The 27,891-nt window shown below is 38.4% G+C and overlaps 1 protein-coding gene across 2 annotated transcripts in view; it reads right to left on the bottom strand.

Annotated features, from left to right (window-relative positions):
* The window catches only part of PTPRO (protein tyrosine phosphatase receptor type O), a 220,682-nt gene that overhangs the window by 68,683 nt on the left and 124,108 nt on the right, over positions 1–27,891 (bottom strand). For both annotated transcript variants that reach the window (XM_006733776.3, XM_006733777.3), the window contains exons 3-10: positions 21,086–21,244; positions 19,147–19,299; positions 16,829–17,272; positions 14,810–14,971; positions 11,057–11,253; positions 3,960–4,080; positions 3,414–3,607; positions 2,172–2,283 (exon numbers count right to left, since the gene is read on the bottom strand). In XM_006733776.3, the coding sequence (XP_006733839.2) occupies positions 2,172–2,283; positions 3,414–3,607; positions 3,960–4,080; positions 11,057–11,253; positions 14,810–14,971; positions 16,829–17,272; positions 19,147–19,299; positions 21,086–21,244 (1,542 nt within the window). The remainder of the gene's footprint in view (positions 1–2,171; positions 2,284–3,413; positions 3,608–3,959; positions 4,081–11,056; positions 11,254–14,809; positions 14,972–16,828; positions 17,273–19,146; positions 19,300–21,085; positions 21,245–27,891) is intronic.

The following is a 27,891-nucleotide window of genomic DNA, read 5'->3' as shown; positions in this document are numbered from 1 at the left end:
GAGACAAAGCTAAAATTTCAACCGGTTTTTAAAAATAAGTATAAAAATAAAAGTCAGCCACCATATATATTTAATAGTGCTTTTAGTACGTAATTTCTCACACTACCTGTGAAATTCCATTATATCCATTTTATAGATGTGAGAATTGACTGTCTGTGTTCATATGCTTAGAGGAGACCATGAACTACCAATGTCAGATGCCTTAGGAGATTGTCCCAGGAAAAGATAAGAAATGCCCAGAGCTCAATTTATTGGAGATAATAGACTGCTCACCTAGGCAAGTAGCTCACTTATTGACCTTATAACTATCCAGATTTGCTGGGTCCATCACCTTTGCCAGATCCTGGTCAGTTCCCAGCTTTGAAAGGCACACCCCCACCACTTGAGTCCAGAACTCCAAATCCTGCTAATTTTTCATTTCTGATGTCCCCCTTCAGAGACACTGCAAAGAGCCCATCAAGGCAGTTTTCTGCCTTACTGCAGTGAGTTCTAATAAACTTGATTTTGCTCTATTAGCCAGTTGTTAGGTAGCATTTTGAATTCTGCCAACGAGAAAAGAGAAGTCCAGGATCATTAAGATAATTTGCTCCGAGTTTGACTGCTAGAATTTTGCAGAGCCCGGTCTGCTCAAATCAAGTGTTCAGATGCAAAGTCTGGGCTTTTTCCAGACATCTGCTCTGTCTGAGAAGGAAAGAATATTCTCAGAGAGGCAATGTCAATGAAGTTAAGCTGTATGAATTATTTATATGGTAAAATTTAATTAAATTTAAGTACACAATTATTAATATAGTCAAGCTAACACAGTACTTGTCACATAGTTGGTATTTTCTACCTTTTTGGTGTTTTTTCACTTTTCTACTCTAGCATTACTGTTAACATCTGGAACACAGGGAGCTCTAGACATTGGCTATTAAAAGAAGGGGATGTTCTATGTACGTGGATAGTGTAAGAATTCACATGATTAATTTTTTTTAAGATTTTATTTTTAATAAAATCATCTCTATGCCCAATGTGGGGCTTGAACTCACAACCCCAAGATCAAAAGTCGCATGTTCTACCAACTGAGCCAGCCAGGTGCCCTCACATGATTAATTTCTTTCCATTTTCTTTCATTCTGGTAAAGTTTGATGGAATAAAACTAAATGCCCAGAGAAGAAAGTATTTTGCTAACATTATCTTTCACCTAGACATGTTTTTCTCGTTTCTTCTCTCAGCATAACACTGATTAGAGCCTTGTAGTCCAACCAAAAGTTCCTGAAAAATCTTAGTGCAAATAGGGTTCAAAAAGGATTAATGTTTCTTTGATGAATTTCCCCTTCTCGTTGTCTTCTCTGACCACCTCTGCTATCTCTGTTATATGATAATGAGCCAACAGTTGTTTAAGTACTTAAACTTTGTGCCACATATTTCACTAAGTAATGTATTTTTTTTTTTTTTAAAGAGGGAGGGGGTGAGGGGAGGGGCAGAGGGAGAGGGAGAGAGAGAATCCTAAGCAGGCTCCATGCCCAGAGTGGAGCTCGATGCAGGGTTTGATCTCACAACCCTGAGATCATGACCTGACCCCAAATCAAGAGTGAGATGCCTAACCGACTGAGCCACTCAGGTGTCCCCTAAGGGACATATTTAAATGGAAAAGAATAATAGGTATCATTATCATATCCATTTAACACTTTAAAAAGCTGAGGCTTAGGAAAGTTAACATGCACAGGTTACACAGGGTAGATGGCCGATCCGTGATTCAAACCCAGGTCCACCTGTCTCCAAAGCCTATTTTCACTCCTGCAATGGACAACACTGCCATCAGTCTGTGACCTTAAAAATGGCTTAATTAATAAGGAGATGAAGGCACTCTAGCAAATATCATCATGGAATGGCTACAATCAATTCATCTCAGTGTGAAGCTAAAAGCTCTGTCTGCTACAACTCTATTCTCATCAATTCCGAATGGAGCACATAAAGGACAGTAACTCAGAATAAAAACATATTTTAATGTTTAAAGACTATCATTTAAACAAATAATGAATTTACAGAATCAAGCATACTGTCGTCCGTGGAACAGATGCTCGATCAGTGCCGGGTGAACAACTCGAAATTTCTGGAGGAGCATCTCTTCAGAAACTCCTCAAAACAGCCCTCTCTCCCCCTGGAAGCAGTTCCCACACACCACTCACCTGTTATGAAGCTGATGGTGGAGCTGTCACAACAGCTCAATTCCGGGTCTCCCCATGTGACCATGGTAACTCGAAAGTTGTAGTACCATGCTGGCAATAGATTGGCTATCCTCTAAAAAGAGCAAGGAGACAAAAGACTAAGGGGAAAAAAAATCATATTTTTGGAGTACAGTTATTTTTATTAGGTCATGAAAATAATCAATTTTTTTTATTTTATTTATTTTTTATTATTTTTTTATTATTTTTATTTCTGTGCCTTTTTGTATTTCCCAAATTTTCCATTTCCGGACTGAGGTAAGGTGTAAATAGAATGATATGCAAACATAATTTTTTTAAAGATTTTATTTATTTATTTTTGAGAGAGAGAGAGAGAGAGAGAACACAAGCAGAGGGGAGGGGTAGAGGGAGAGGGGGAAGCAGACTCCCCGCTGAGCAAGGAGCCCGATGAGGGACTGGATCCCAGGACCCCAGGATCATGACTTGAGCTGAAGGCAGATGCTTAACTGACTGAGCCACCCAGGTGCCCTACAAACATAGTTTTGAAGAAGTGATTCATAGGTACAGTCAAATATTTCCAATATTGGTTTCGTTTTGCAGTCTCCCAAGTTGTGTTACACATATGAAATACTACTTATTTGTAAATGACTGTACATACGCATCCCCCTATTTCTAAGAAAATTGGCCTCTCACAACTCTGTGTTCTCCCAATTTGGACTAGAAGCATGCATCCTTGTTGGGTGGCAAATATCAGAGTCTTCAGCTGGGTAGAGGACAATTGTGTACTTCATGCATGACCTGTAGGAACCTGCACTTTAGAAATTATTCCAGTCTCAGAAAGAGCAATCTTCACCTGCTCTCTTGAAAAGCATCTTCTAATGACCTGACATTAGAGGTATTTAAAGGATGTGTAGATGTTAAGAATAGTCATCATTAGCGTTAAACAGTGTCAACTCATTATCGAATGACTAAAGGAAATGTTTTTGTGTGTTTTCCTCCTCGGGAGTAGAGAGAAACAATAAGCACTTGATAGCTCCAGTAGAATGTGGATATGCTCAATTAGGGGTGAAAGCTTGCTTCACATAATTATTTTTTTCTCTCTCTCTATCTCTCCCCAAAGCAAAAACAACTAGAAAAATCTTGAAAGCAGGAAGCCCCCTGTATGTATTTACAGGTAACTTTTTCTGGTACATTCGGTAGGGAAAGGCACATCTGTTTACACAGGGACGTGTGACAGCTACTTACCACGGATGCAGTCAAGGAGATAGTTGCTGCGATTTCATAGTACGTTGTCCACTCTGATGTCATTGTTGCAGGGTTGAAATAAAACATTTCAACTACGTATTTTCTGAACACTCCTAAGTAAGGTCTGCTCCAGCTCAGGACCACTGCCGTAGGACCCAAGGGATAGAGCATTAAATCCTTTATCCCCGTTGGAACTAAGAAGAAGTGGGGAGGGATGAAAAAAAAAAAAAAAAAAAAAGAGCCAGGAAGGAATGTTTAATATCTTAGCAATGGCTTCAAACTTCTTAATAGCTAGAGTTTTCGCTCTTCCAATACCATCATTGAATAAATCATATTCGCCTCTGATGTTATTTTTCCTGAGCTGTAGATGCTAACGATATCCCCCTGGTATACAACAGTAGTCATTTATTACTCTGAGTGTAGAATATTGGGTGAACAAGTAGGGCCCCCCATATATGATGATAATGACTTGGACCTGGGCATTGGACCCCCGCCTCTCCCCCCAACAGTACTCTGATAAAGTTATTCTGGAGGCTGGCAGCTTACCGATAGCAAATGTGACAGGATCTGAAGGGGGTCCAATCAAAGGGCCTTTTCTTAGGTACATCACGACCTGGTACTGGGCACCAGGAACCAGATTTTCAATAATAGATTTGCTTGAGTTCACCTTTAAACCAAACACCCGATATGATTTATTTAGAGCTGGGCTTTCATAATGTGACACAAAAGCTGATATCATATTCAGGGCTCTTTGTGGAGCCACAGATGCCTTTGAAATCCAGAAGCCTTTGCTCGTTCTGCGGAAGGTCAGATTTTAGAATTAGGATGATTTATAGTTTATGTGAACACTGAAGGGAACCCAGAACATTCAAATTCTATGGCTGGATTTAATAAGCCCCGTGAACTGCTTTGTACCCATCACTGTCAATTTTAACTATATACACTAGAGACACATCAGCCCCTAACCATAATCAAATCAGCAATACCATAAGGGGAGTCTGACATCCTAAACCGTAGTGTCAGCTAAAACCGTACAAAGATCAGTGCAACAATGTCTTCAGCCTCTTGTCACTTAGAAGCATATAATATCTAATTATAGAGATGGAAATGACCTCAGAGATCATCTGCTCCAAATCTCTCATTTAATAGATCAAGAAAGTAAAGCCAGGAAATGGCCACGGTCACATATTTAGATTCAGCGCTGCGGCTGGAAGCCTAGTGTTGTGACCTCTACAGCCTGCTACGGGCAAGTCATGGGACTTAGCGTGGGGGGACAGCAGGAGGCGCTTCTCCAGGCTATTGTGACCCCATAAAATAATGTTGTAGGAAATATTTCTCATTTAGATGAGCTCTTTGCTGTTCTTTAAAAAAAAAAAAAAGGGGGGGCGCTTGGGTGGCTCAGCTGGTTGGGTGTCTGCCTTTGGCTCGGGTCATGATCCCAGGGTCCAGGGATCGAGTCCTGCATCAGGCTCCCTGCTCAGTGGGGAGTCTGCTTCTCTCTCTCTCTCCCTCTGCTGCTCCCCCTGCTTGTGCTCTCTCTCTCTTTCTCTCTCTGTCAAATGAATAAATAAAATCTTAAAAAAAGAAAATTTTTGGGTCAGTAACAAATGCAATATAGAGAACAATAGAACAGATAGATGAATGAAATGTTCTTACTAAGGTTAAATGTTGGTGTGCACGAGGATTGATGCTTCAGCTTACGGGTCAAGAAGTGTGCGACTTTGACCTTAAGTGCCTCTGTAGTTAAGACAGTCTTGCTTAGTAGAAAGAACACAGGCTCTCTATTCAGACTGCCTGAAATCAAATCCTGACTCTACTCCCTTGTAAGAATGGGAATTTATTTATAATTTGCTTTTAATTCTTACCTTGGCTTCCTGATTGGTAAACTATAGATAATGCTATTCTATACCTCACAGAGTGGCAAGGATGCTTAAACTAGAGTATCAATAAAGTTAACTCATTACTCAGCAATTCTTTGGCCTCTGGGGTACATAACATAAAATTGCTGTGGAAAGGAGCATAAATCAATGAAGAAGAGTATTGTTGGCAGTTTACGTATGCTATAAGTTTTTGTTTATTAAGCTTCGTTATGATTTTAAGAATAAACACAGAATTGGTGATATGATATGAACTTTAAACCTTTCTGATACCAGAAACTGATTCTACACAATTGAAATTGTGGAATTTGAATCGGTAGAACTTGCTCTAAATGTAAGTGGAGGGACAGGCACACCATAATTTCTTTACCAATAACTTGAGCAAAATAAAATTAAGTTGAATGACTACATTAGCATTTCCCTCCTTTCTTTCCTATTTACACTGATATCAGAATTTTTTGCCCATGTTTTCGAAGGTGAATTCTGCTGGAAGCCATCTAGACAAAGTTGGCCAACTAGATATCCTCATCTGACGGAGCATTTCCTGAAGAGACAAACCACGAGCAAGACATGCATGCTGTGCAAAACTAAGTAACACTGTCTTATTTCTTTAAAATAATTTTTTAAATGAGAAAACTAATAATGCTCACAGTAGAAGAGCAAATGGCATAAACCGGCAATTTTTCTGTCCTCCTCCCCTCATTTCAAACATTTTGGTGGGCAATCTTCCAGACCCTCCTGGATACATATAGACATAAATAATATGATATAGAACCATATAGGTGTTACATTATTAACATCGCTCCCAACTTTTCTTTAAAACTTAACAACACATCAGAGACATCTAGGCATATCCGTGAATGCTAACTTAGCTCATTAATCACTCATTTAGAATACTTAGAATAGCAGGACAGAAAACGTGTAGACTGCTTTAGGGTGGTGTTAAAGATTCTTTGGTTGGATAATATTTTAAGCAAGTAGTTGATTCTGATTATTCAAATGACTATGTGAAATCAGAGCCACTTAAATATGCCATCATATTTAATACCCTGAGGGTATCATGCTAGTGAAATAAGTCGGAGAAAGACAAATACTGTATGATTTCACTATGTGGAAACTAAAAAGCAAAACAAATGAACAAACAAAACAGAATAAAACTTATAGGTAAGGGGAACAGAATGGTGGTTGCCAGAGGGGAGGGGTTTTGGGAGGTGGATGGTATGGGTGAAGGGGCTCAAGAGGTACAAACTTCCGGTTATAAAATAAACAGGTCACGGGGATGTCATGTACAGCTCGGTGACTATAGTCAGTAATATTGTGTTGCATATTTGAAAATTGCTAAGAGAGTAAATCTTAAAAGTTCTCATCACAAGAAAAAAGATTTTGTAACTTTGAATGGTGATGGATGGCAACTAGGCTTATTGTGATGATCATTTCACAACGTATACAATGATTGAATCATTATGTTGTTACCCTGAAAATATGTTCTACATCAATTATACCTCAATACAAAAAATACGCCATCATAACAAATTCACCCTAGGGACATTATACTCCTTTTTAAAAAGATTTTATTAATTTATTTGTAAGAGAGAGAGCATGAGTGGGGTGAGGAGCAGAGGGAGAGGGACAAGCAGACTCCCCACTGAGAACGGAGCCATCACCTCTGACCTGGAGCTCAAGGTGGGGCTAAAGGTGGGGCTCTTCACAGGACTCCATATGGGGCTCCACCCCAGCACCGCAGGATTAAGACCTGAACCGAACTCAGACTGATGCTTAACTGACTGAGACACCCAGGCGCCCCTACTTTTTTTTTAATAAAGAAGCAACTATGTGTATATACATCAGACTATTTCAAAAAATGACCTCGGTAATAAATAACAAATAATAAACACCAACTCCTTCCTGCTACCTCGTTTTTGAATATTTGCTGAGCCACCAGCCTGTACCTAATGCTTCTACGCTTCCATGCCCCTTGCTTTTATCCTGGATCGCCTTGGGGCAAGTAGACTGTAGGCAGGCAGGAGAAACGCCCCTGAATACTACTTACTAAATAATATGTATTTTATTCTCCAGAGGATCATCCCACATCCCCTCCCCCAATTTTCATCCCATTTTTGCATTCCACTATTTCCTCTCTCCCGTTCCCAATGGGCTTCGTCTCCATTTAAGAGAATTCAGTTCAGCCCAATGCCCCTCCGATGAAGCACCAGTCCTGTTTCTCCCCAGCTAAAGAAATAGGAGGAAAGATGTCCTAGGGAGCATAGGAAATACATGACAGACTGCTAAATCATAGGGTACGTACACTGTCGGAAAACACGTAGGGACCAAGGCAGATCACATGTAAAAATAAATATATACACATATATGACTTTTTTAATCCTGAAATTTATGATTGTGTGTGAGTCTTTGGAGAAAGTACTGAAAGCACATTTGCACAATTTGAACAATTGGTCGGGTCCTTTATGTATAACACTGACGGAGCCCACACTTGATGTTCAATATATATATATATATATATATATATATATATTTATTTATTTATTTTTTTTTTAAAGATTTTATTTATTTGCGAGAGAGAGAATGAGAGACAGAGAGCATGAGAGGGAGGAGGGTCAGAGGGAGAAGCAGACCCCCCGCTGAGCAGGGAGCCCGATGCGGGACTCGATCCCAGGACCCTAGGATCATGACCTGAGCCGAAGGCAGTCGCCCAACCAACTGAGCCACCCAGGCGCCCCTCAATATATATTTATTAACGAATAGCACTGAGATGGTTGTTAGGAGGCGTACAACACAAAACACCCTTTTCTACAAACATTTGCATGCAAACTCACACACGAAACAACAACCAGACATGAAGAGGACACACACGATGAGGACAAATTCACATTAGTGGGTACGATGTACCTACATGGAAGGCTAGACTCTAAGCACTGTGAACTCAAGGTTCAAGTCAAATTTTGTTTTATTTCTAAGATGTGGCACAGAAATCAGTGGTCGTGTCAGAAAGAGTAGTGGCACTAGCATTGGGTCTCATAGATGAATTAGGTGATACATAAAGCAAGGATCCTTTGGTATAGTCAGTGGTAGAGGCAAAGTAGGGAGAGTGTAAGTATAAAATGGTGGAACATTATATTAACCGTTAATACCATAGTCCCCGCTTATCTGCAAGGGATATGTTCTAAGACCCCCAGTGGATGCCTGAATCCATGGGTAGTACCGAACCCTATGCGGACTATGTTTTTTCCCTATACATACATACCTACTGTAAAGTTTAATTTATAAATTAGACAGAGTAAGAGACTAACAATAACCAGTAATGAAAACAATTACAACCCTATACTGTAATAAAAGTTATGTGAACATGGCCTCTCTCAAAATACCTTATTGTACTACACTCACCCTTCTTGTGATGATGTCAGATGATAAAATACCTATGTGATGAGATGAAGTGAGGTGAATGACGTAGGCGCTGTGACCTATTGTTAGGCTATTATTGACCGGCTGCCCACATGTTGGAGGAGGATCATCTGCTTCTGGCCCACGGGTGATGGGAAACTGAATCCGTGGAAAGTGAAACCATGAATGGGGGAGGGCACTACTGTATGTGTTTAGCTTTAGAATCACTCTTATTTTTGAGCTGCATCTTGAATATTAATTCAATCCAGTACCACCGAATACAGAATTAAAGAAATATTATTACTTTTTCTTTTTGGATAATGGTTGCTTTGGGAAATAAGCCCAAATCAGACTGATACTGGTGATAATATCTTCCGGATTCTTTTGATTAATGGCCACATGATTACAGGCCAGTTTTTGAGGCTTCTTTTTTTTTTTTTTAAAGATCTACTTATTTATTTGAGGGTGGGGGGAAGAGAGAGAGGGATAGAGAGAATCCCGAGCTGACTCTGCACTGAGCAAGGAGCCTGATGAGGGGCTCCATCTCACAGCCCTGAGATCATGATCTGAACCCAAACCATGAGTCAGAAACTTCACTGACTACGCCACCCAGGCACCACTGCTTTTCAGACTTTTTAAACTGATGTTTCCTCATCTAAAAATGTGTGCGTGCATCTGTGTGTGTGTGTGTGTGTGTGTAGTGGGGCAATGGATAATGTTGGTATAAGAACAAATCTTCAAAATGGTCTTGTAATTGAGATAACACCTCACACAGTGGTCTAGATCCTGCCCTCCACTTTAAATATTGGCCTCTTTGCCTATAACCCTTAACAATTTCATGTTTGCATTTCAAGAAAGCATTGTCAAAGTGCACTGAGCCCAGCCTTTTCTGGCTCATTTATAATTTACAGTTTTTATCTGTACTGTTAGCCTTTGGCTTCTATGCAAAAGATACATAATTTGTACATTAGATGAGGGGTGATGAAATGTGCCTTGGAGCAGTCAAGTTCTGTGTCATGTTCTGTAAGAGAAACACATTTTTCTACCAATATAACGAGTCAGCTGTCTTTCCTATGCTCAGGAAGGGAAACTTCTAAGCTGCACAGTGAGTTGTGATTACATTAATCGGTTTAGCCTATGTACTCCTTACTTTAAGTCAAGGGGTAGCCTCATCTGCAAGTAAGGGCTTATCTCAACACTCTTAAGCCTTTCTAGCACTCCAAAGGCCATGATACCTGAATTCCTCTTATCAACTTTAAAGTTTCTCACTCTTTGAACTTCCCTAAATGCCTAATTTTTGTGGGATAAATGGAACCATTCCAAAAAGCTTTCATATAGTAAACATTGTTCTTGAGTATTATATTTCCAGTGTATGACACATGAGTTGATAATGTAATTTTTTGCCTTTAGGGAAGGAAATTTGTGTTTGCAAGACACCAGGAATCAGTACATTCGATCCTATGAAAAAATAAAACCAGGTTTTAGGAAAATAGTGCTGGGCTCCAGGCTCCCTGTGGATATTCAGGGCGATGGAAAGCACAGTCTGCCCTGGGGCCCATGTGGCAGGCATTCACTCAGGACTGATGGCTGGGTGCATGAGCTCATTCTGGTAACCATTCCCAGAACTACTGATTTGCACCCCATTTCCGAGTGCCCCTTTATGCCCCCTTGGAGCCCAGCTAACTTCTATTTATCCTTCAAAGCTCTTCTCAATTGTGATTAGTGAACGGGGAGTTTTTTACTTTAGTACTTTTAATTTTTAATTATTTTTTCAGTGAGCATGAATTACTTTTATAGTTCAAGCAACAAAAAAAGAATAGAAAAAGTAAAACAAACAAACAAACAAACAAACAAACACAAATTCCCCAGAACCTTCTGCTTGCTCATCTCCTTCTCTGGGAAAAGTTTTTCTGGCCAGTTTCCAAATCCTCTTGCCCCAGTCCATATTTACTCATGCTCAGCTCTTTCTTCCCATGAACTCATAGGGCCTCTCGATCATTTACTTTTAGCCTCGGCCTGATTTTATACTCTGCGGTAATTATATGCTCACTTATGCGTTGTTCTCCCTAGATTATAAACTCTGCAAGAGGCAGATACGTAGCAATTATCTCGAATCCCAACATCTGTCCTATCTGAATTCCTGGCACATCACAGGTGTCTTGAATGAGGTGTGAAAATAAAAGGAAGATGCTAGTGCTCAGAGGGGGAGGGAGGAAGAGTGTAACTGAAGAACCAGGCACACTCATTTCCTGCTCACAAACCACAACCCCCCCCCCCCCCGGGGGAGACCCCAGGGCAGCCTCTTGCAATGGCCTCCTGCAGGACTTGAGTGAGCAAGCCCATCAGCATTTTTTCCTGTTCCTTTACCTGAGTGCAGTACTGCTTTTCTAGCCTCTGGCTCTCCTTCTGTTTCTGGCAGGTGAGCGACACCACAGACACGATGGTGCCATTGTAGTTCTCCTGGGAAGATGTCCAGGACATCAACGCAGTGGTTGAGCTTAGAACGTGGACACTCACATGCTGGGGCTTCTCAGTCAGTTCTTCCATCCACTCTCCTGAAGGGCCTAAACATGTCAAATAAGAGCACAAGGGAGGTTTCATGCTGAGCTGGTGGAGATAAAAGAGTCGAGTTTTAAAAAATCATGATGTTTTCCTTTCGCCTTTACACAGACAGTCAAGGTTAAGATGGGCAGGTGGACTGGCACGGCTCTCTGTCCCCTGCCTCTGAGTTTATTCCAGTAGATTCTTCTCCAGAGAGAATCTACTTCTCTTTTAACGCAGAGCGGGCGTGGAAGTGGGGGCATTTCAGCGTGTTTAGAATTCCTTTGCTGTTAGGATCTTTGGTCTCTAGAAACAATGTCTTTGAGATTCAAATTAGCCTTGACTGCCATCATACGAAAAGATTTTAAATTTGGTAGCAGCGGGATCAAAGAGGCGGAGTGCGACTATATTGAGAGAAGAAATAGGCAACAGGCTGGCTCAATTACAGAAGCTGCCTGAGATCTGGGTGATAATTTGAGGGACGCGGTCGGTTCCTCATTATAAAGTATCTCGTCAGAAGTGCCCACCATTTGCTTTGTTTTCTTAAGTTTCTGAAGTGGTTATTAGCACTGTGCCTGACACATAGTAAGGACTCAAGAAGCGTTGAGGTGGTTATTATCTACAGAAGTTCCTTGTTGAAACGCACATGTGCAACGTTCCTTTATTTGCTTAGGATACACTTCTCAGTGTCTTAATAGGGAGCTGTATTCCTGGGCTGGAACCCAGGAGGGGGAAAGAAGCAAGCGGATCTCCTGGGGAGAGCAGTCTCAGGCTCACAGCCAATGGGGCCAGGGAGATAATGACAATAAAAAATGACAATAATAATGATGGCAAAGAGATAGAGCATTCGGCAGGTTGGCAGGTTGTAGGCTCTGCTTTAGGCTTGTATATGTTTACATATGTTAATCCTTTAATTTTCATAACAGACGTATGAGATAAGTACAAGTATTAATCCCACTTTCAGATGAGGGCGCTGAGGCCTCTACAGGATAAGTAGATTCACCCACAGGAAGGCTGGTTCCAGAATCCACGCTCTTAACCCCTGCAGGAAACCGCTGGGGGCACTAGGAACTGTGAAAAGCGCTGGTTTGGAGATAGGAAAGTTGACCAAAACTCGGCTTTGCTCATTATTAGTGACACAAAGTTGGGCGAACGGTTTAACTCCTCTGAATCTCTGGCAATGCACCGGCCAAATGGATTACACCATAGAATGTTAGAATTGAAAACTTGAGAGATCCAATACCTCATTTAACTGATGAGAAAACTGAGGCCCAGAGATGTGTATGACCTTCCAATGTCACACAGCTAGTAAGTGCTTGGGGCCCAACCCAGGCCTCCGGCCTCCTGGCTCAGTGCTTTGTGACAATTTATCATGATGCCATCTGTCACTGGGATCAAATGAGATCATAGATGTTAGAGAACTCTGTAACTGTGAAGTGTTTTCATCGCCGTTAGGAAGATTACTGAGGTAGCAGGGGCACAGAGAGCCAAAGTGAGAGGAAGTAAAACAAATTCACTTGTTCAATGGTTTTACATTAGGGCTGACCTGATGGTCAAGCCAAGGTAAAGGGTCACTGCACGCTACGTGGAAATGGACTTTGCTATCAAATATTCCTAGGTTCTAGTCCTCATTCAGACACTTGGGAAAGTTACTAAACTTTCTGTGCCTCAGTTTTTTTTTTCCACCTGAAACATGGGGATCACTGAAATGTGAGGCTGTTGGGGATGAATGTAAATGTCTACCTTTCCTCTCATCTCTGAGGAAAGCCTTCAAAACCACAGAAATAAAAATCATAATGCAATACGAGAAATATAAATCTTAATGGAATTTAATAAATATTAATGTCCTAGCTTAACACCGGAACAGTTTGGTCAGGAAAACGGGCTGTGAATATCGTTTAGCTGGTATGAGTCTGTACTGTGTTGAGGGGGCTTACTCAGTTCCAGTATAGTATTTATATCTATAGTTTCCTGTTTTAAACTAAAGGTGTATATACAGTACGCCTGAATAACTCATTACTGCAGAGCGGAATATCCTAAGCACTAAAAATAGTATTCTTTTATTGGCAGAGAAAAAACCAGAATTTTTAGTGCCCTGTATTTTCTAGATGAATATTGAGATGCATCTCTTTGAAATAATCATATTTTTGAGCAATTCTGACACATTCTCAACAGCGCTAGTCAATTTGGATACTCTAGAGCAGAGCGCTGGACACATGAAAGTTGTTCAGTGAATATTTGTCGAATGTACAACAGAATTAATAAATAAATAGTATAACCCCAGGCTAGGATTTTATAATTTGGTATGAGCAGTAAGATGTACACAAATAAAACAAATCTAGAAAAATATTATACACAAATAAGCTCTGTATTTTGTGTTGTGCACTATGAAACACAGCAGAAATTCAGAGAAGGGAAGGACCAGTTTGGCCAGAATAGCTGAGGGAGATTTCCCGGAAGCTGTTGACACTTGGAGTGATCTCTACTGACAGACAGGGAAACCTTCTAGTTAATGAAACATTTTAAGCTTCACGGAAGAACTGAATACTAAACTTCATTCTCAAGTGACCTCATGTCAGAGATCTTCCATAACTGAAAACCAGGCAAGCAAAATTATGACTATTCTTTCTGTATATCTCATGGATCTTTAGGCCTCTTATCAGCGGCAACATTTTTGATTTCTTAAGTAGAAATGCTACATGGGGCATTTTCAACATTTTTCAGCTGTTAAATAAATGGATCTCTTCCCTCTGCCCCCCTTCTCATTCTCCCATCCACCCTTTTGAGGCTTATTTGGGGAAAGGAGGTATTTTGCCTTTGGAGAAGGTGATAAAGTGTGTGGTGGTCATCTTTTCTGAAGAGCCATTTTTATCCATTGCCATCTGGTTTTTTCTTTCTGCTGATGGGAGGCACATGTAACTGCTGATAAACCAGGTAACTGATTTTTGGCCTTGAAACCTCTGGTGAGCACATTCAGATTAGCTAAAAACATTACAGACATACACCATTCATGCAGCTTCTAGAGACTAATTATTTGCTCCGTCATTACTCCTCATGGAATCAGTAGAAACTACCAGAAGACTTGACACTGGGGCTTTTAGAATGCTCTAGCTTTGTCTTCTTGGGCCAAATTTATGGTGACCACCTAGGTCCTACGCCACTTAAATCTCTGGTTTTCTTTTGAGCTCTCTCAGCTCAATATTCTAATGAGACTTCTATCCCAGTCCAACAATACCAATTTTCTGTATGGCCTCAAACAAAAGTCATATGTCCTAAACCGTGTGTCTGTGTCCTTGGAGGGTTTGTTATGGTTAGTGTGGAAAGTCAGCTTAATAAATGTTCAATTATCCCAATAATAAAAAAACCCATAAGCTAAATCTCTGGGTAGGTTTGCTACTATTAAACATACATATATTTCCTCTGCTGTCAAAATCTCATGGAACCGAGCCTCTTCTGACCTTGACGATTTCTCAGGGTCTCTGAGGTTTGATGAATAATTGATGCCTGAGCATCATTAATCTCCCCAGTTCCATTGTCCTAGCTCCCCTGTAAGTGCAAAATAATCTCTTTGGTACTTACTGATATAAAAACTGAGTGATTTTGCTGACTGACTTTTTCGAGTTTCACAAGATCCTGAGGAACTAAAGGTTGTCACAGATAACTTATATTTCCCAGGCTCCTTCAATTCTGCAACAAATTCATGTGCTTCTTCATCCACTGTCAAATATTCAGTAAAGTTTTCTGAATCATATATAAAAAAGAGAATATATATGAATTGAAACCTGGAAGGGCCCTGAATGTAGACAAGTCAATTAATACAAAAAATAAGTATTTTTTATACGTTTCCTTTCTTTTGTCAAGTTCAATTATACATCTTCATCAAAGGTACTAGAAAAGAAACATGACCAAGTATTCAAATTGCTTTTCACAACACTTCTAATTTACCAAACTAAAATATGGCATCCAAACCAATAAAGCTTAGGGATGAGTATATACTGCATATTCTTATGTACTATTACCCAACAATGTCATATGCACAGAATAGAAGTAGAATGTCGGGATAAGATTGCAACAGTTGACTTTCTTATCTGGATATAAAGATTAAAAAAATAACCAGCAATCACTATCTTATCAGTTCTTTGTGGTTAGTATTAAATACCCAGAAATGCCTTAAAATCAACTGAATTATTTCTAGTTGGAAATAATTCTCCTGGGCAGATTTTCTGACACTTGTAATACTTGTCCTTGATCTGTCTTCTTCCAGATTTTACTTTCTAAAAGTAAAAATGATTTTGCATTGCTTCAAAGTCCATCTCCTGCTGCTTATTACTCCATTTGAAGTTGTTCTCATCAGTTGGTGACTACGATAGCCTTCAACAGAACACACAGCAGTCAGATGAAAGCATGATTGAACATTCATGGAAATACCCATTAAAAAAAACAATTGTGAGATACAAGACCCTATTTTCCACAGAATATACTGTGGGACAGGAAAATGAAAGACAAATTAAGGGCAGATGAAGAAAGATATCTTTTATACAAGTAATTCTAGGTAAACGTGAAGACTTTTGAGTCAAATAATTGGAAATGACAAAGGATTTCAATTTTACACAATATTTGGGTATGGTTGATTGCTCTATAATCCAGGATAGAGGAATCCACAGATTTTGGTGTCTTAGTCTATAAAATAAAATAAGGGCAAACAACAGTATGCACTGTATGATACTACATGATATTAATGCCCTACCCTGAAAATAAAGCTATTATTTGAAACTTCAAATTCTAACAACTTGACAACTTTTACCACTCAAACCACTAGACTGGAAAGTATAAAATGAAGTGTGTTATTATAGAAACAAAACAAACAGCAAATAACGATAATAACCTAGCAAACAATTTAAACATGATTCATGACCCACATTGACTGCTGGCCAGGGCCCTGTTTTTCATAAGCTAGTGGACTAAAATACAAAGAAAGCTCTAGAATGCTGGATCAATGACTATGATCCATGCTATGGCGAAAATACTAGTTGCTGTGCATTTTCTATTTTACGACCCGCTCTTCTTCAGGCAAATGTGGAGTGGTGCTGGTCCCTGAGGGGCACACCCTGAGAAATCAGAGTCGCTAGATGAGCAAGCCCCAGGGCTGACGCTCTTGGGAAGGTAGCCTTCTTGTCAGAAAGATTGTTTTGCTACATGCTTCACAAACTGTGTACTAGAAAACAGAAAATTTCTCCAGGATATTTTGTAATTTGTGATGCTTAGAACTTTAATTCAAAATCTTTCCAAACGGAAGGTTTTCCTCAGCGGCCCGGAGTACGTGACATGTTGGGCAGTGAAATACGAGCAAGTTGTGAAGACCCGCAACTTAGAAACTACCTAAACCCTGGATTCTGATCCTACCTATTTAATTTTGTTTTCTAGTCTTAGAGTGGGCGTTGCTACTCAATTAAATTCTTCCCTTTCTTGACCATTTTGTCTTTAAATATTAACTGTCTCCCATCAGCCTTTTTTCCTAAATATTTTAGTTGCAACATATGTCAGTGCCCTTTCCTTTGTGCATCATTTCTTATTTTCGCTGATTTCCTGTTACTTTACCTTCTCTTTCTATGTGGATATGGAACCCATCGAAGGCAGTGGGTGGTTTGGGTGGTAACCAATTCAGGATCATTTGTACAGGAAAAAATGAGAGAGAGCCTGCTGTTGATTTCTCAGTCTCACTGAGTGTACTGTTATTTTCATATTCCATGGGAAGGACACTGACAAAGTCATCTTCACTTTCGGGAGTTGCAGATGCGCCGCCCAACCAATAGGGCTGGGATGGAGTTTCGTAGTCACTGCTGTTGAAGTCGGGCCAACCAGAAGAAATGTTGCCAGAGGGAATTTCAGGGGTTTCATCCATAAAATGGAAGAGTTTGTCTTTTCCCACTGTATCTTGTGATCTCATGAACGATTCCTCTGGAAAACTGCCACTCTGTTCTTCCCAGTTGTTTTTGTTCAAGTTTACAATACGAACCGAGATATTTCGAGGTGGATAAGGGGCTGTAAGAGAGAGAATTTTCATTTTCCAGTAATTTTTAGTTCTATGATAGTGAATACTTAATCTATTAGTAAGGCAAATACACAAGTGGATTTACAAAATAGAGGTTAATTTTACTTCTACTAAAAGATAGTAGAAGATAATCTACATCAAGAACTATTGTGGTGTTAAGTTACACATTTATCTAAGATTTTGTGCACGATGTGTATACATGTGAGTATATCACCACTCATACTTCAACTACATTAACTAGTGATATGATGCTTGTCCAAGTGGTAATTTAACCATGTCCAAGCAGAGTTTTGTAAATATTCTGTAGCTTATCAAAATCTCCTTTTATTTCTTTTTTTTAAATTTTTTTATTCTTATGTTAATCCCCATACATTACATCATTAATTTTAGATGAAGTGTTCCATGATTCATTGTTTGTGCATAACACCCAGTGCTCCATGCAGAATGTGCCCTCCTCAATACCCATCACCAGGCTAACCCATCCCCCCACCCCCCTCCCCTCTAGAACCCTCAACACCCAAAATCTCCTTTTAAAAAACCTGAATCTCTGCCACTGGATCTTCCTTACAAAAAAAGCAACTCTAGTGTACTCTAGCTATCAAGATAAAAATACTCCCTGTGATATAGTTTCACTTAAGAGAGTTGCATTTATGCCTTTGAAACACTAGCACACATGTTAGAAATACTGCTTCACTCCTCACCTCTCCAGAATGAAACATATGAGCACAAAATCCATGTGTGAATTAGGGAAGCATACTTTTCTAGAGGTAGAAAATTATGAAGGCATGCTGTCTGGTCTCTCCCTGCAACTCTTTCTCTACCTATCCTTCAAATAGCCCCTGAAATATCACCCCTTCCATGAACTTTGAATAAAAATTAATCTTTCCCTCCTTTGTGTAGTTACATAACTTTTGTACCTCTTAGGACATGTATCAGTTCTGCCCTGTATGATTGCCATTTGTGTTGTATCTCTACCATTTTTGAGGACAGGAAACTATCTCACCAGACTTTGTCTTCATCTCTCTCAGACTTAGCACAACTTCCCCGTAGAAGTCACTCAATTGATAACGTTTCCTTACTTGAATTGAATAATGAAAAATACAAATAGAATCTTAGATGTTGCCGTGACGTGACTAACTTATTTAGCTGAAATAGTTTCTTTGTCTTGTCCTACTTAATGAAAATCATGACATCTTAGATTCAGACTGGCAGGGTCTCAGGGGTGATCTATAACAATCCATTCCCAATGTTCATATGAAAGGTATCTCCAACATTCCTAATGAGTAATTTGGACACATTAGGCACAGGCAATGTCAATTACATTGGTATTGGTGACAGGCATTTGGTAGGTGTATATTTCCATCCATTCTTCCATCCATCCATCCATCCATCTATCCATCCATCCATCCATCCTGTAACAGTGCTTCCTATTGGTGATACTACTAAAATTAAACACTGCAAGTTTTAGACACATCTGAATCCCAATATTTTCCTCTAATAATCTGATATTCTTTACTAGAACATCTCTTATCATTTTTACTGCCATGTGGGAATTTTGCCAGGTTATAGAATACTTGGTCAAGTTAAGTTACTTAATTATAACTTTTGGTAGTATCACGTACTTTTTTTCCATTCAAAGATTATAAATCTATGATTACATTGATATATTTTAGATTTTTCTTTTGAATATTTTATTCAGTTCTTTTGCATTGATAGAGAATTTGTTTTAGACTATTACAAATATATATTTATTTTATTTCTTAGCTCTAGAACATAATTTTTCTAGGAATGATAGAATGTATACATGCAACAAGCATATAATTTAATTATTTTTTAACTAAATTTGATTCTTCAGAAGACTTACCAGTTCTATGCTGTTTAGGTTCATGACTGACACCACTGTACTCCACAAGAGTACTTTTATTAAAAGTTGCCTCAGATACCAGCTGAAAAGTGATGTTACTATAACATATTCCTGGCAGCCAGTGATTAAATACTGTTTTTCCCTTAAAGAAATCTGAGAATAAAAACAATTATATTAAAATTTTGATCTCCTAAATGCCACATATTTCTAGAAAGTTCTAAACAATTATGATTAAATAGCCCTAAGATATTATTTCCTGCAACTTCTGGCATGGTCAGTAATACAAAATTAGAATAAGATTAGAGATGAAAATTTGGATCTTTATATCCAAAATCCTGAAAAGCTTTTTTTCTGCAGGAATTGGATACAATGGAATTAAATTTTTATTATAGGAACATTTTGTGTATTAAATGGAGAAGATAACATATAGAAATTATAGATTCAGTTTATGCTAACCATTTATTTTATGATAAAAATCAAAGATATTTTGCCACCTTATGACTTAGGAAAAAGTAATTTTATAAGACATGGTTTCACTAGGCTTACTTGTAAAAATGGCCTTAAAAGTAGAATGGTTTATCTGCCAGTTGGCAGCACCTGATTAAAAAAAAAGAAAGAAAGAAAGAAAAGAAGGATTTGGATTTAATTTGAAAAACATTAAAGAAAATAATAAAATTAAGATTCCAATTCAAATTAGAAGGAAATGTGGGAAAGAAACCAAAAGTACCACTTACTGAACTAAAAGCCAAAAATAAATTTAAAAATTAATTAACTTAAAAAGGAGAGCATATTTATTGATTTATTTAAAAACTCCTGGCTTTTAGTTCCACAAAAATTCCAGAGAATGCTTTTCAATTATTCATGAACTTGTATTTGCATGTGATCAATAAGCAAATAAGGCCCCATTTATTAGTTGCAGATAATCTGTTTTCATTGAAAATTTAAAAATGCGGTAATTTGTGGAGTCTATGTTTATATTTATTTGATGTTTTAAAGCTTCAAAAACTATAAATTCACTGCATTGCTTTAAACCATGTCTCATAAAAAAGAAATCCATGGAAGAAATGAGTCTATAAAAGCAGCAAGTCAAAATGACACTTTTCTGGCTATCATGACCTGTGTGCCTCAGTATCCATTCTTCACCTCACCAGTACCTATTTCCAGTTACAACCAGTCAACTTTGATAACCATCATCTAAGTCCTCAGAGAGAAATGTTACAGTTTTGTATCCTGAGACTATCTAAGTTCCTTTCCTTCCCAGTTCACTCCCAATGGAGCTGAATACCCTCCCTCCATTCCTCCCTCCCCACCTTCTCCCCAACAGTCCACTCAGAGAAGGTGACCAGGTTCTTTGAAATGATTGATTCCCATAGGATCTCTTTTTCTCCTTTCCCCACAGGGTCCCCATCAGGCCAGTATAAACAATGAAACCAATTTTTGTATATTAATGCAATCATTTAACTGGTCATACAGATAAATATATCCAAAGGAACAAAAAAGCATTATCATTCACATTTGAGAATAATCTTGGACCACCTCCAAGCGAAACTTGGTAGAAGGTGCCTTTTGAACTTCTTAGTTCTAGAAATGCCCTTCTAACACACCCAGAAGGAAATGGTTAAGTGAGGTGCTTCTAAGTTCAAGTTTGAATTTATTTCTTGTACCAGACATGCTGCCTTTGGCAAGACTAACAAACAAACGATAATAATTTGAGTATTTCTTATGCTTTTGCATTGCATGTGACTCTAGCAAACCAGATGTTCTAAGATTCCTCATGACAAGATTTTCATAAATTAATAACTATTTTTAATGGTTCTTCCATGGGCAGGTAGAGAATCATAAGACCTCTTTAGAAGAAGACAGAAGTCCAATTAGCAAACATCATGTAAAAAGGAGTATTTTAAAGATGATATTTATCACCCTTCCTTTTGCTTCTTACCTTTATACAGCATTGTTCGGAAGTCTTTACCTTCCCAGTAGCTTATGTTTACTCTTGTGAAAACATTATATTTTTCTGGATAATGAATTTCAAATAGGACTCCTGTTTCAGGAGAAGGTTTATAGTCATATATTGAAACACTGGTTACAGGTAGGGGTTCTGCAGAAGGGAAGTAAATGGACAAAGGGTAAGTGGATAAAAAGGGAGAAAGGCCATTATCAGTATTTGGAAGTACCAAAAATTACACCTGTCAGAACACTTTCCACACTTTTATTATCCCATAAACATTAAACTCCCCCATACTCATGAGTTGACTGTTCTCCAGAGCAGTAATTAACAAAGTACATTTATGTGGTGTTTTGTGTCTTTCAAAGAACTTTCATATTCATTTTTCCATTTACCTTTTGCAACAACCCTGAGATCTAGGACAAGCAAATATGAATATTGCCATTCAACAGATAAAAATGATGATGACTCAGAGACTTTAAATTATTTGTCAAAAGTAATTTAACAAGTACATGGCAGAGTCTGTATCTCCAAATTCCTAGTTCATTTTTCTTTTTTCCAAGCCAAGAAAACTTGATATTAATAACAGACCAGTAACAGAAAATACATTTTGGCTCTAACCAAGGATAAATGTTTATGTGATTACTTATTTCTTTGTATAAACTTAGTAGTTATTTTTCTGTATTAAGATTGCAAACCACCCTATGTTGTGAGAATTATAGTTTATGGTGTTTATCAAACCACTTTTCCTGCAGAAGCTTAAAAAATGTTTATTTCTATTTTGCTTGAGTTGTTAATTCATTACAAAACTTTTTAAATACTCATTTTTTAAAACTACAATTTGATGCACATCTGTATCTCCTCCATATCCCATTCTTCAGCAAAATTCTTGTAAAAATGACTGCGCTCCCTCACTCTTCTGAAGGAGCTGTTGGATTAGTTTTACTTGCATTCATTTGATTTGAGAAAATCATTTTAAATAATTTGGTTTGGAGTCAACTATTGTATTACAGACAAAAATAATTTTGATTCAAAGTTTTATCATTAGAGGATTCTCAGACATCATCTACAGCCTAAATGAAATCAATATCCTTACTTTAAATTTTACACTTTTAAAATTTCAGTTTCAATACCCTAGGACACCAAAATTTGATTTAATTTATTCCACAAGTAGCAGGTACCTACTTTGTCTTAATCTGTAGGTAAATGTTTTTCATTTTGCCCTCCAGGATCGTGACCTAGTTTAGCTTTTGCTTTTGATTGACAAGATCCAGGAAGGATTGAAGCAACATGTTAAAGCTTTGATTTTTCCTGGAATTTTCTTAAAAACCAAGCCAACATCTAGCGAAAAAGTCAGGAAGGACGTTCAGATTACAGCATATATTGTGATCATGTCCCCGTAGACTACATGCTGTATTCTCTGGCTAAAATGTTTCTATTTTATCTTTGACTTGTCCTTGGTCTTCTTGCTTAAAGGTAACATTTACAAAGTGAACACACTTGTGCCACGTAAACCAACCAACCAACCAACCAACCCGGCAAGACTCTTGTGTATTTCTCTTTGATTAATCCCCCAAAAGTTTTGAACTATTTGAAGGTCTTTCTTTCAACCCAGTCTAATTACTAACCCACGGAGTCTACCAAATCCACCTACTGCTTCTGGATCTAAGGGAACCAAAATGAAAGCTAACAACAAAAAGCAGCCACAGAGCAGGGACTCTTCCATTCCTGCTGTCCAGTATCTCATTCTCACCAGGGTTCTGTCTCCTGAAAAGAGAAGTGAGAGGTCCACCCAATCTTTCATGCCCTGAGGCATGACATCTGCACATCAAAGCCACAGTCAAACTTTGAAATTCAAGAGATAGATGAGGATTACAGCATAGATATTTTATTTTGTGATTTTTTTTTTTTTTTTGGCTGCTGCAAGCTACTTGTATTTAAACTAAGAATTTTTTTTTTTTTTAAGATTTTATTTATTCATTTGACAGGGAGAGACACAGCGAAAGAGGGAACACAAGCAGGGGGAGTGGGAGAGGGAGAAGCGGGCTTCCCACTGAGCAGGGAGCCTGACGCGGGGCTCGATCCCAGGATGCTGGGATCATGACCTGAGCCGAAGGCAGACACTTAAGGACTGAGCCACCCAGGCGCCCCTAAACTAAGAATTTTTTAAATGCCTACTTGCCTGTTTGCTTCTTATGGTTCTCTTGGCTTCAATCTAAGTGACCCGGGTCAGCTGTAAATTCTAAAGTCTAAGCCCAGCCATTACTGAGGCACATTCAGTCTATTTTCAGTAGAACTCAAATGCATTCTCTAAAAATATTTTACTGTGTCTCCAGTGACTTCCCTCATTATTTTTCTTTTTAGAAATTAAGTGATGTGTTATAAACCAGAGCTGCTATTATTCAAGTGTTTTTCAGTGATGACAAGGTTAAATCTTGATCTAATTCAATATTCCTTTCTCTGCAAGCCACACTTCACCCTTAGGAACCAGGCAGGACAGGATAGAAACATAGAGTTGTTAGAAAATGTGAATCATTTATTACTTTTGTTCGTTTGTTCCTTTTTTGTCCTCAGGTCTTTTTATTTTTCAAAAAGCTAAGCATTATAAAATATATTTGAAATTCCCTCATATAACTCACTCAGACCCCCTTTGCCTCCCACCACGGCCAGAGATAAATTAGTACTCTGAATTTGGTGGTTATCTTCTGATGTGTTTTTTACTTTGATATTTATGTGTCCAACATCCATACAAAATGTTATTTTGCATGTTTTAAAATATGTTAATGGTATCATAGTACATGAATTTTTTTGTAGCTTATACTTTTATCAACTATCATGCTTTTGAGATTTCTCCATCTTGATGCAAGTATCTCTAGAAACTGTTTTAGTGTTCACTTTAGAATTATACAGACTCTACTGTTTATCTGTTATTTTGTTAGATAGATTGTTTTCAATCATCCACTTTTGCAAATAAAGTTGCAATAAATGTCTTGAGATATGTTTCTGGACTAAATCTTGGATAGCAGGGTATGCACATCTTCCATTGTATGAGATATTGTAAAAATGTGTTCTAACTCTATGTCAATTTACATTTCCATCAGCAGTGTATGATAGTTCCTCTTTCTCCATATTCTTATTCAACACTTGTTCGTATCAACCTTTTTAGTTTTTGCCACTCTGAGACATATGAAATTTTGTCTCTGTTTTAATTTCCTGTTCACAAAAGAGGTTGATTATCTTTTCTTATGTTTATTGGTCATTCAGCTTTTCTTTTCTTAAAATCGTTTGGTTCTTTTGCCTGTTTCATGGGTTCATTTTCCATATTCTCCTGTTAATTTGTAATGCACCTTCTGTCATATACTGCATTCCCACTGTCATTTTTTTTGTGTGTGTCCTATGCCTTCCTTCTGGATTCACCTTCCTTGTTAAAACATATCACTTAGTAGTTATTTAAGTTAGAGTCTAGGTGTTAAATTCTCCTAGGCTTTGTATTCTAGAAAAGTTCTTTATCTTTATTCTTTATATTTTATTATTTTTTTATTTTTTTAAAGATTTTATTTATTTATTTGAGAGAGAGAGTGCGCATGAGTGGTGGGGAGGGGCAGAGGGAGAGGGAGAAGCAGGTTCCTCACTGAGCAGGGAGCCGGACGTGGGACTGGATCCCAGGACCCCGGGATCATGACCTGAGCTAAAGGCAGACGCTTAACCCACTGAGCCACCCAGGTGTCCCTTTATCTTTATTCTTGATGTAGTTTAGCTGGATATGAAATTATAAGATTTCCTCTCAGGATTTTGAAGCTATTGCTCCATTGTCTTCTTGAATCAATCATTGTGGAAGAGAAAACTTCTGTGAGCCTAACAGTTACTCCTTTGTACATATTATGTTTTTTTCCCCTTTGATACCTTCTAAGCTTTTTATTTGTCCTTGGTAATCTCAGATTTCACCATCACATATCTAGATATAAACTTATTTTTGAATTACCCTATAAGTATTTGGAATGCTTTGTCAATCTGTGGATTCATGTCACTCTTCAAGTCTTGGAAATTTTCATAATCAACTCTTGAAATAGTGTGCCCATTATTCCCTTCATTCTCTTTTTCTTGAACTCTTAACCTCCTTAGTTAGAGCCTCTCCCACCTTCATATCTAAGAATTGTGCTAAATAATGGGCGATCACAAAGAATACCTTTCAATTTATTATTTAAATGCTATCAGTACAGAATTTATCCCATCAGTTGAAGTTTTTTGATTGAATCTAAATTTGACTAAGTAAGTGAATTTTGCCTAGTCTAACCAACTAAATTTTAAATTAAATAATTGTATTTTTCACTTCTAAAAAATTATAATTTATGTTTATTTGATTCATTTTTATTTAATTTCTGCCAATCTTTGCTTCATTATGTTTTAATCCTTTTAAATGGATGGAATTCTTATATATATCTCTTTGAACATCACAACATACTGTAAATTTGTTATCAAATTGCTATACAAGGGGCGCCTGGGTGGCTCAGTCGTTAAATGTCTGCCTTCAGCTCAGGTCATGGTCCCAGGGTCCTGGGATTGAGCCCCGCATCGGGCTCCCTGCTCTGCGGGAAGCCTGCTTCTCCCTCTCCCACTCCCCCTGCTTGTGTTCCCTCTCTCGCTGTGTCTCTCTCTGTCAAATAAATAAATAAAAATCTTAAAAAAAAATTACTATACAAAATATAATCTGCAATGTTATGGTTGTTGTTTTGATGTCTATCTTTTTAGCATAGATTTCATTGTGTGTTTTGAAATACAAGCCCTAGGCTAACTTTGTGTCTTCTTATTGCCCTGTTTCTTGCTTATTCTTGCTGTTGAGACAATTTAGCCATTGCTTCCGTTCAGCTCACCACAGTGCCCAGTCTAGAACCAGGGCACATAATATTATTCTGAGGTTCTTGATATTATGGATGATATAGTGGCTATCACAAATTCATTCCCTGAGTCAGAAGGTAACTAAGCTTGGTCCTTGAGAGTAAGATTGACTGTGTGTTCCCTGCATCCCAAGGCCTCCATCTATAATTTTATCACAGGCAGAAAGAATCTCTGCTCCAAACAGAAAGCCTGGCTCTGTGCCCTACCTGGTATGGAGGATTCCAATCCTTACTGTACTGGGGCCCAAGATCAGGGCTGTGTTCTTCCAGATGCAGAGCACAGAGGCCCCAGGACTTTAGCTTACCTCCCCCCTTGGAGTTTCTGTTTTGTTTCTGATTTATAGAGACAACGATTTTATTTTTGAGCCTACCAATATACTTCTGGTTTTCTTTTTGCTTTGTGGTAGGAGCAAAGAGTGTGTCACAAGCAGATATTTACTGCATTATGTTTGCAAGAAATCCTAACATGAAATTCCCATTTTTTTCTTTTAATAAAAACATTTTAAATGACATTTAATATGATTGGTTTTTTTTTTTTTCTCATTTAGGTGTCCCACATAATTAAATCTGATGTCTAATCGAAGACTGTTTTATGTCCTTTAAGTACCTTTGAATCATTCATGACAATCACGAATAGGAAGTTTCTTAAAGTTCTGGAAGTAACTATCTGAGACAGAAGATAAAGGAACAAAACAAATGTAGAGCAAATACTGTTTAAAAAAAGCAGAGTTAACCCTGTGCTTGTTGGTAACTGGTAAGAGCCGAGAGGCACTTCTTTCTGAGATTGCTCTGTTTTGATGGACTAAAACTAAAGGAGCTGTTGGATCAGTGACCAGTGTCCTTGCCTTTGATGTGACCAACCTAAGAATGTGTCTGTTCTGACACAGTCCTCTTGAGAGAGAGAAACCTGTGATTAGGCTCTCAGGTTTTTTGTTTGTTTTTGTTTTTGTTTTGAGAGAGAGAGAGCATGAGTGGGGTGGGGCTGAGGGAGAGGGAGAGAGAATATCTTAAGCAGGCTCCCCACTCAGTGTAGAGCTGGTGCTGGGCTTGATCTCATGACCCTGAGATCATAACCTGAGCTGAAATCAAGAGTCGGACATTTCACTGACTGAGCCGCCCAGATGCCCCAAGACTCACTTCTGATGGCAGAAGCAGAAAAAAGGGACTGATCCCAGGTCCCAGGCCAGAGCTCCTAAACTTATGTTGAGATAGACAGCTCAGCTCTATCCACGCAAGCCACTGAGGTGAGCTGACAGCAGCTGCTGTGGGGTCCAAGCGCCGTGGTCACTATCAAACCCATGAACTTGAAATTCAAGTCTTTACCACTTCCTTCCTGGAATATTTCAACAGCTCTCTAAATTATTCTCCTTGCCTCCAATCTCACCTTAATTTTTTCTACTTGTTTCTGCTCAAAACTTCTAAGCCTGCAGGCTACTTGATACTCTCAGTTTATTAGAGTCTCTGTCACTTGCCCCTCACTGACTTTGCCCTGCCTGATCTGTTTTGACTCTCCTTTGCTTCCAACTCCTCGAGTAACTTTCTGTCTAATGCCATGGGTATTGTTTATATTTATTGATCTTATATGAAGTGCTACACATTTTGTTAAGGAGTGTATTTTAATATTTTTCACATTACAAAATATTACCCTCTACCAAATCAGCAAACTCACAGCCCCCAAGACAAGACTGGCCTGCCACTTGCTTTTGTACGACTTTTGAGTTAAGTCTTAATCTCAGGAAACAAACTGAGGGTTGCTGGAGTGGTGGGGGGTGAGAGGGATGGGGTGGCTGGGTGATAGGCATTGGGGAGGGTATGTGCTATGGTGAGCACTGTGAAGTGTGCAAGACTGTTGAATCACAGATCTGTACCTCTGAAACAAATAATACATTATATGTTAAAAAAAAA

The sequence above is a fragment of the Leptonychotes weddellii genome, chromosome 5 (genome assembly GCF_054177405.1).
Source record: "Leptonychotes weddellii isolate Sample4059 chromosome 5, ASM5417740v2, whole genome shotgun sequence".
Taxonomy (NCBI): Eukaryota; Metazoa; Chordata; class Mammalia; order Carnivora; family Phocidae; genus Leptonychotes; species Leptonychotes weddellii.
The sequence above is the reverse complement of the archived record's forward strand: the minus strand, read 5'-3'. Positions and strand labels throughout refer to the sequence as shown.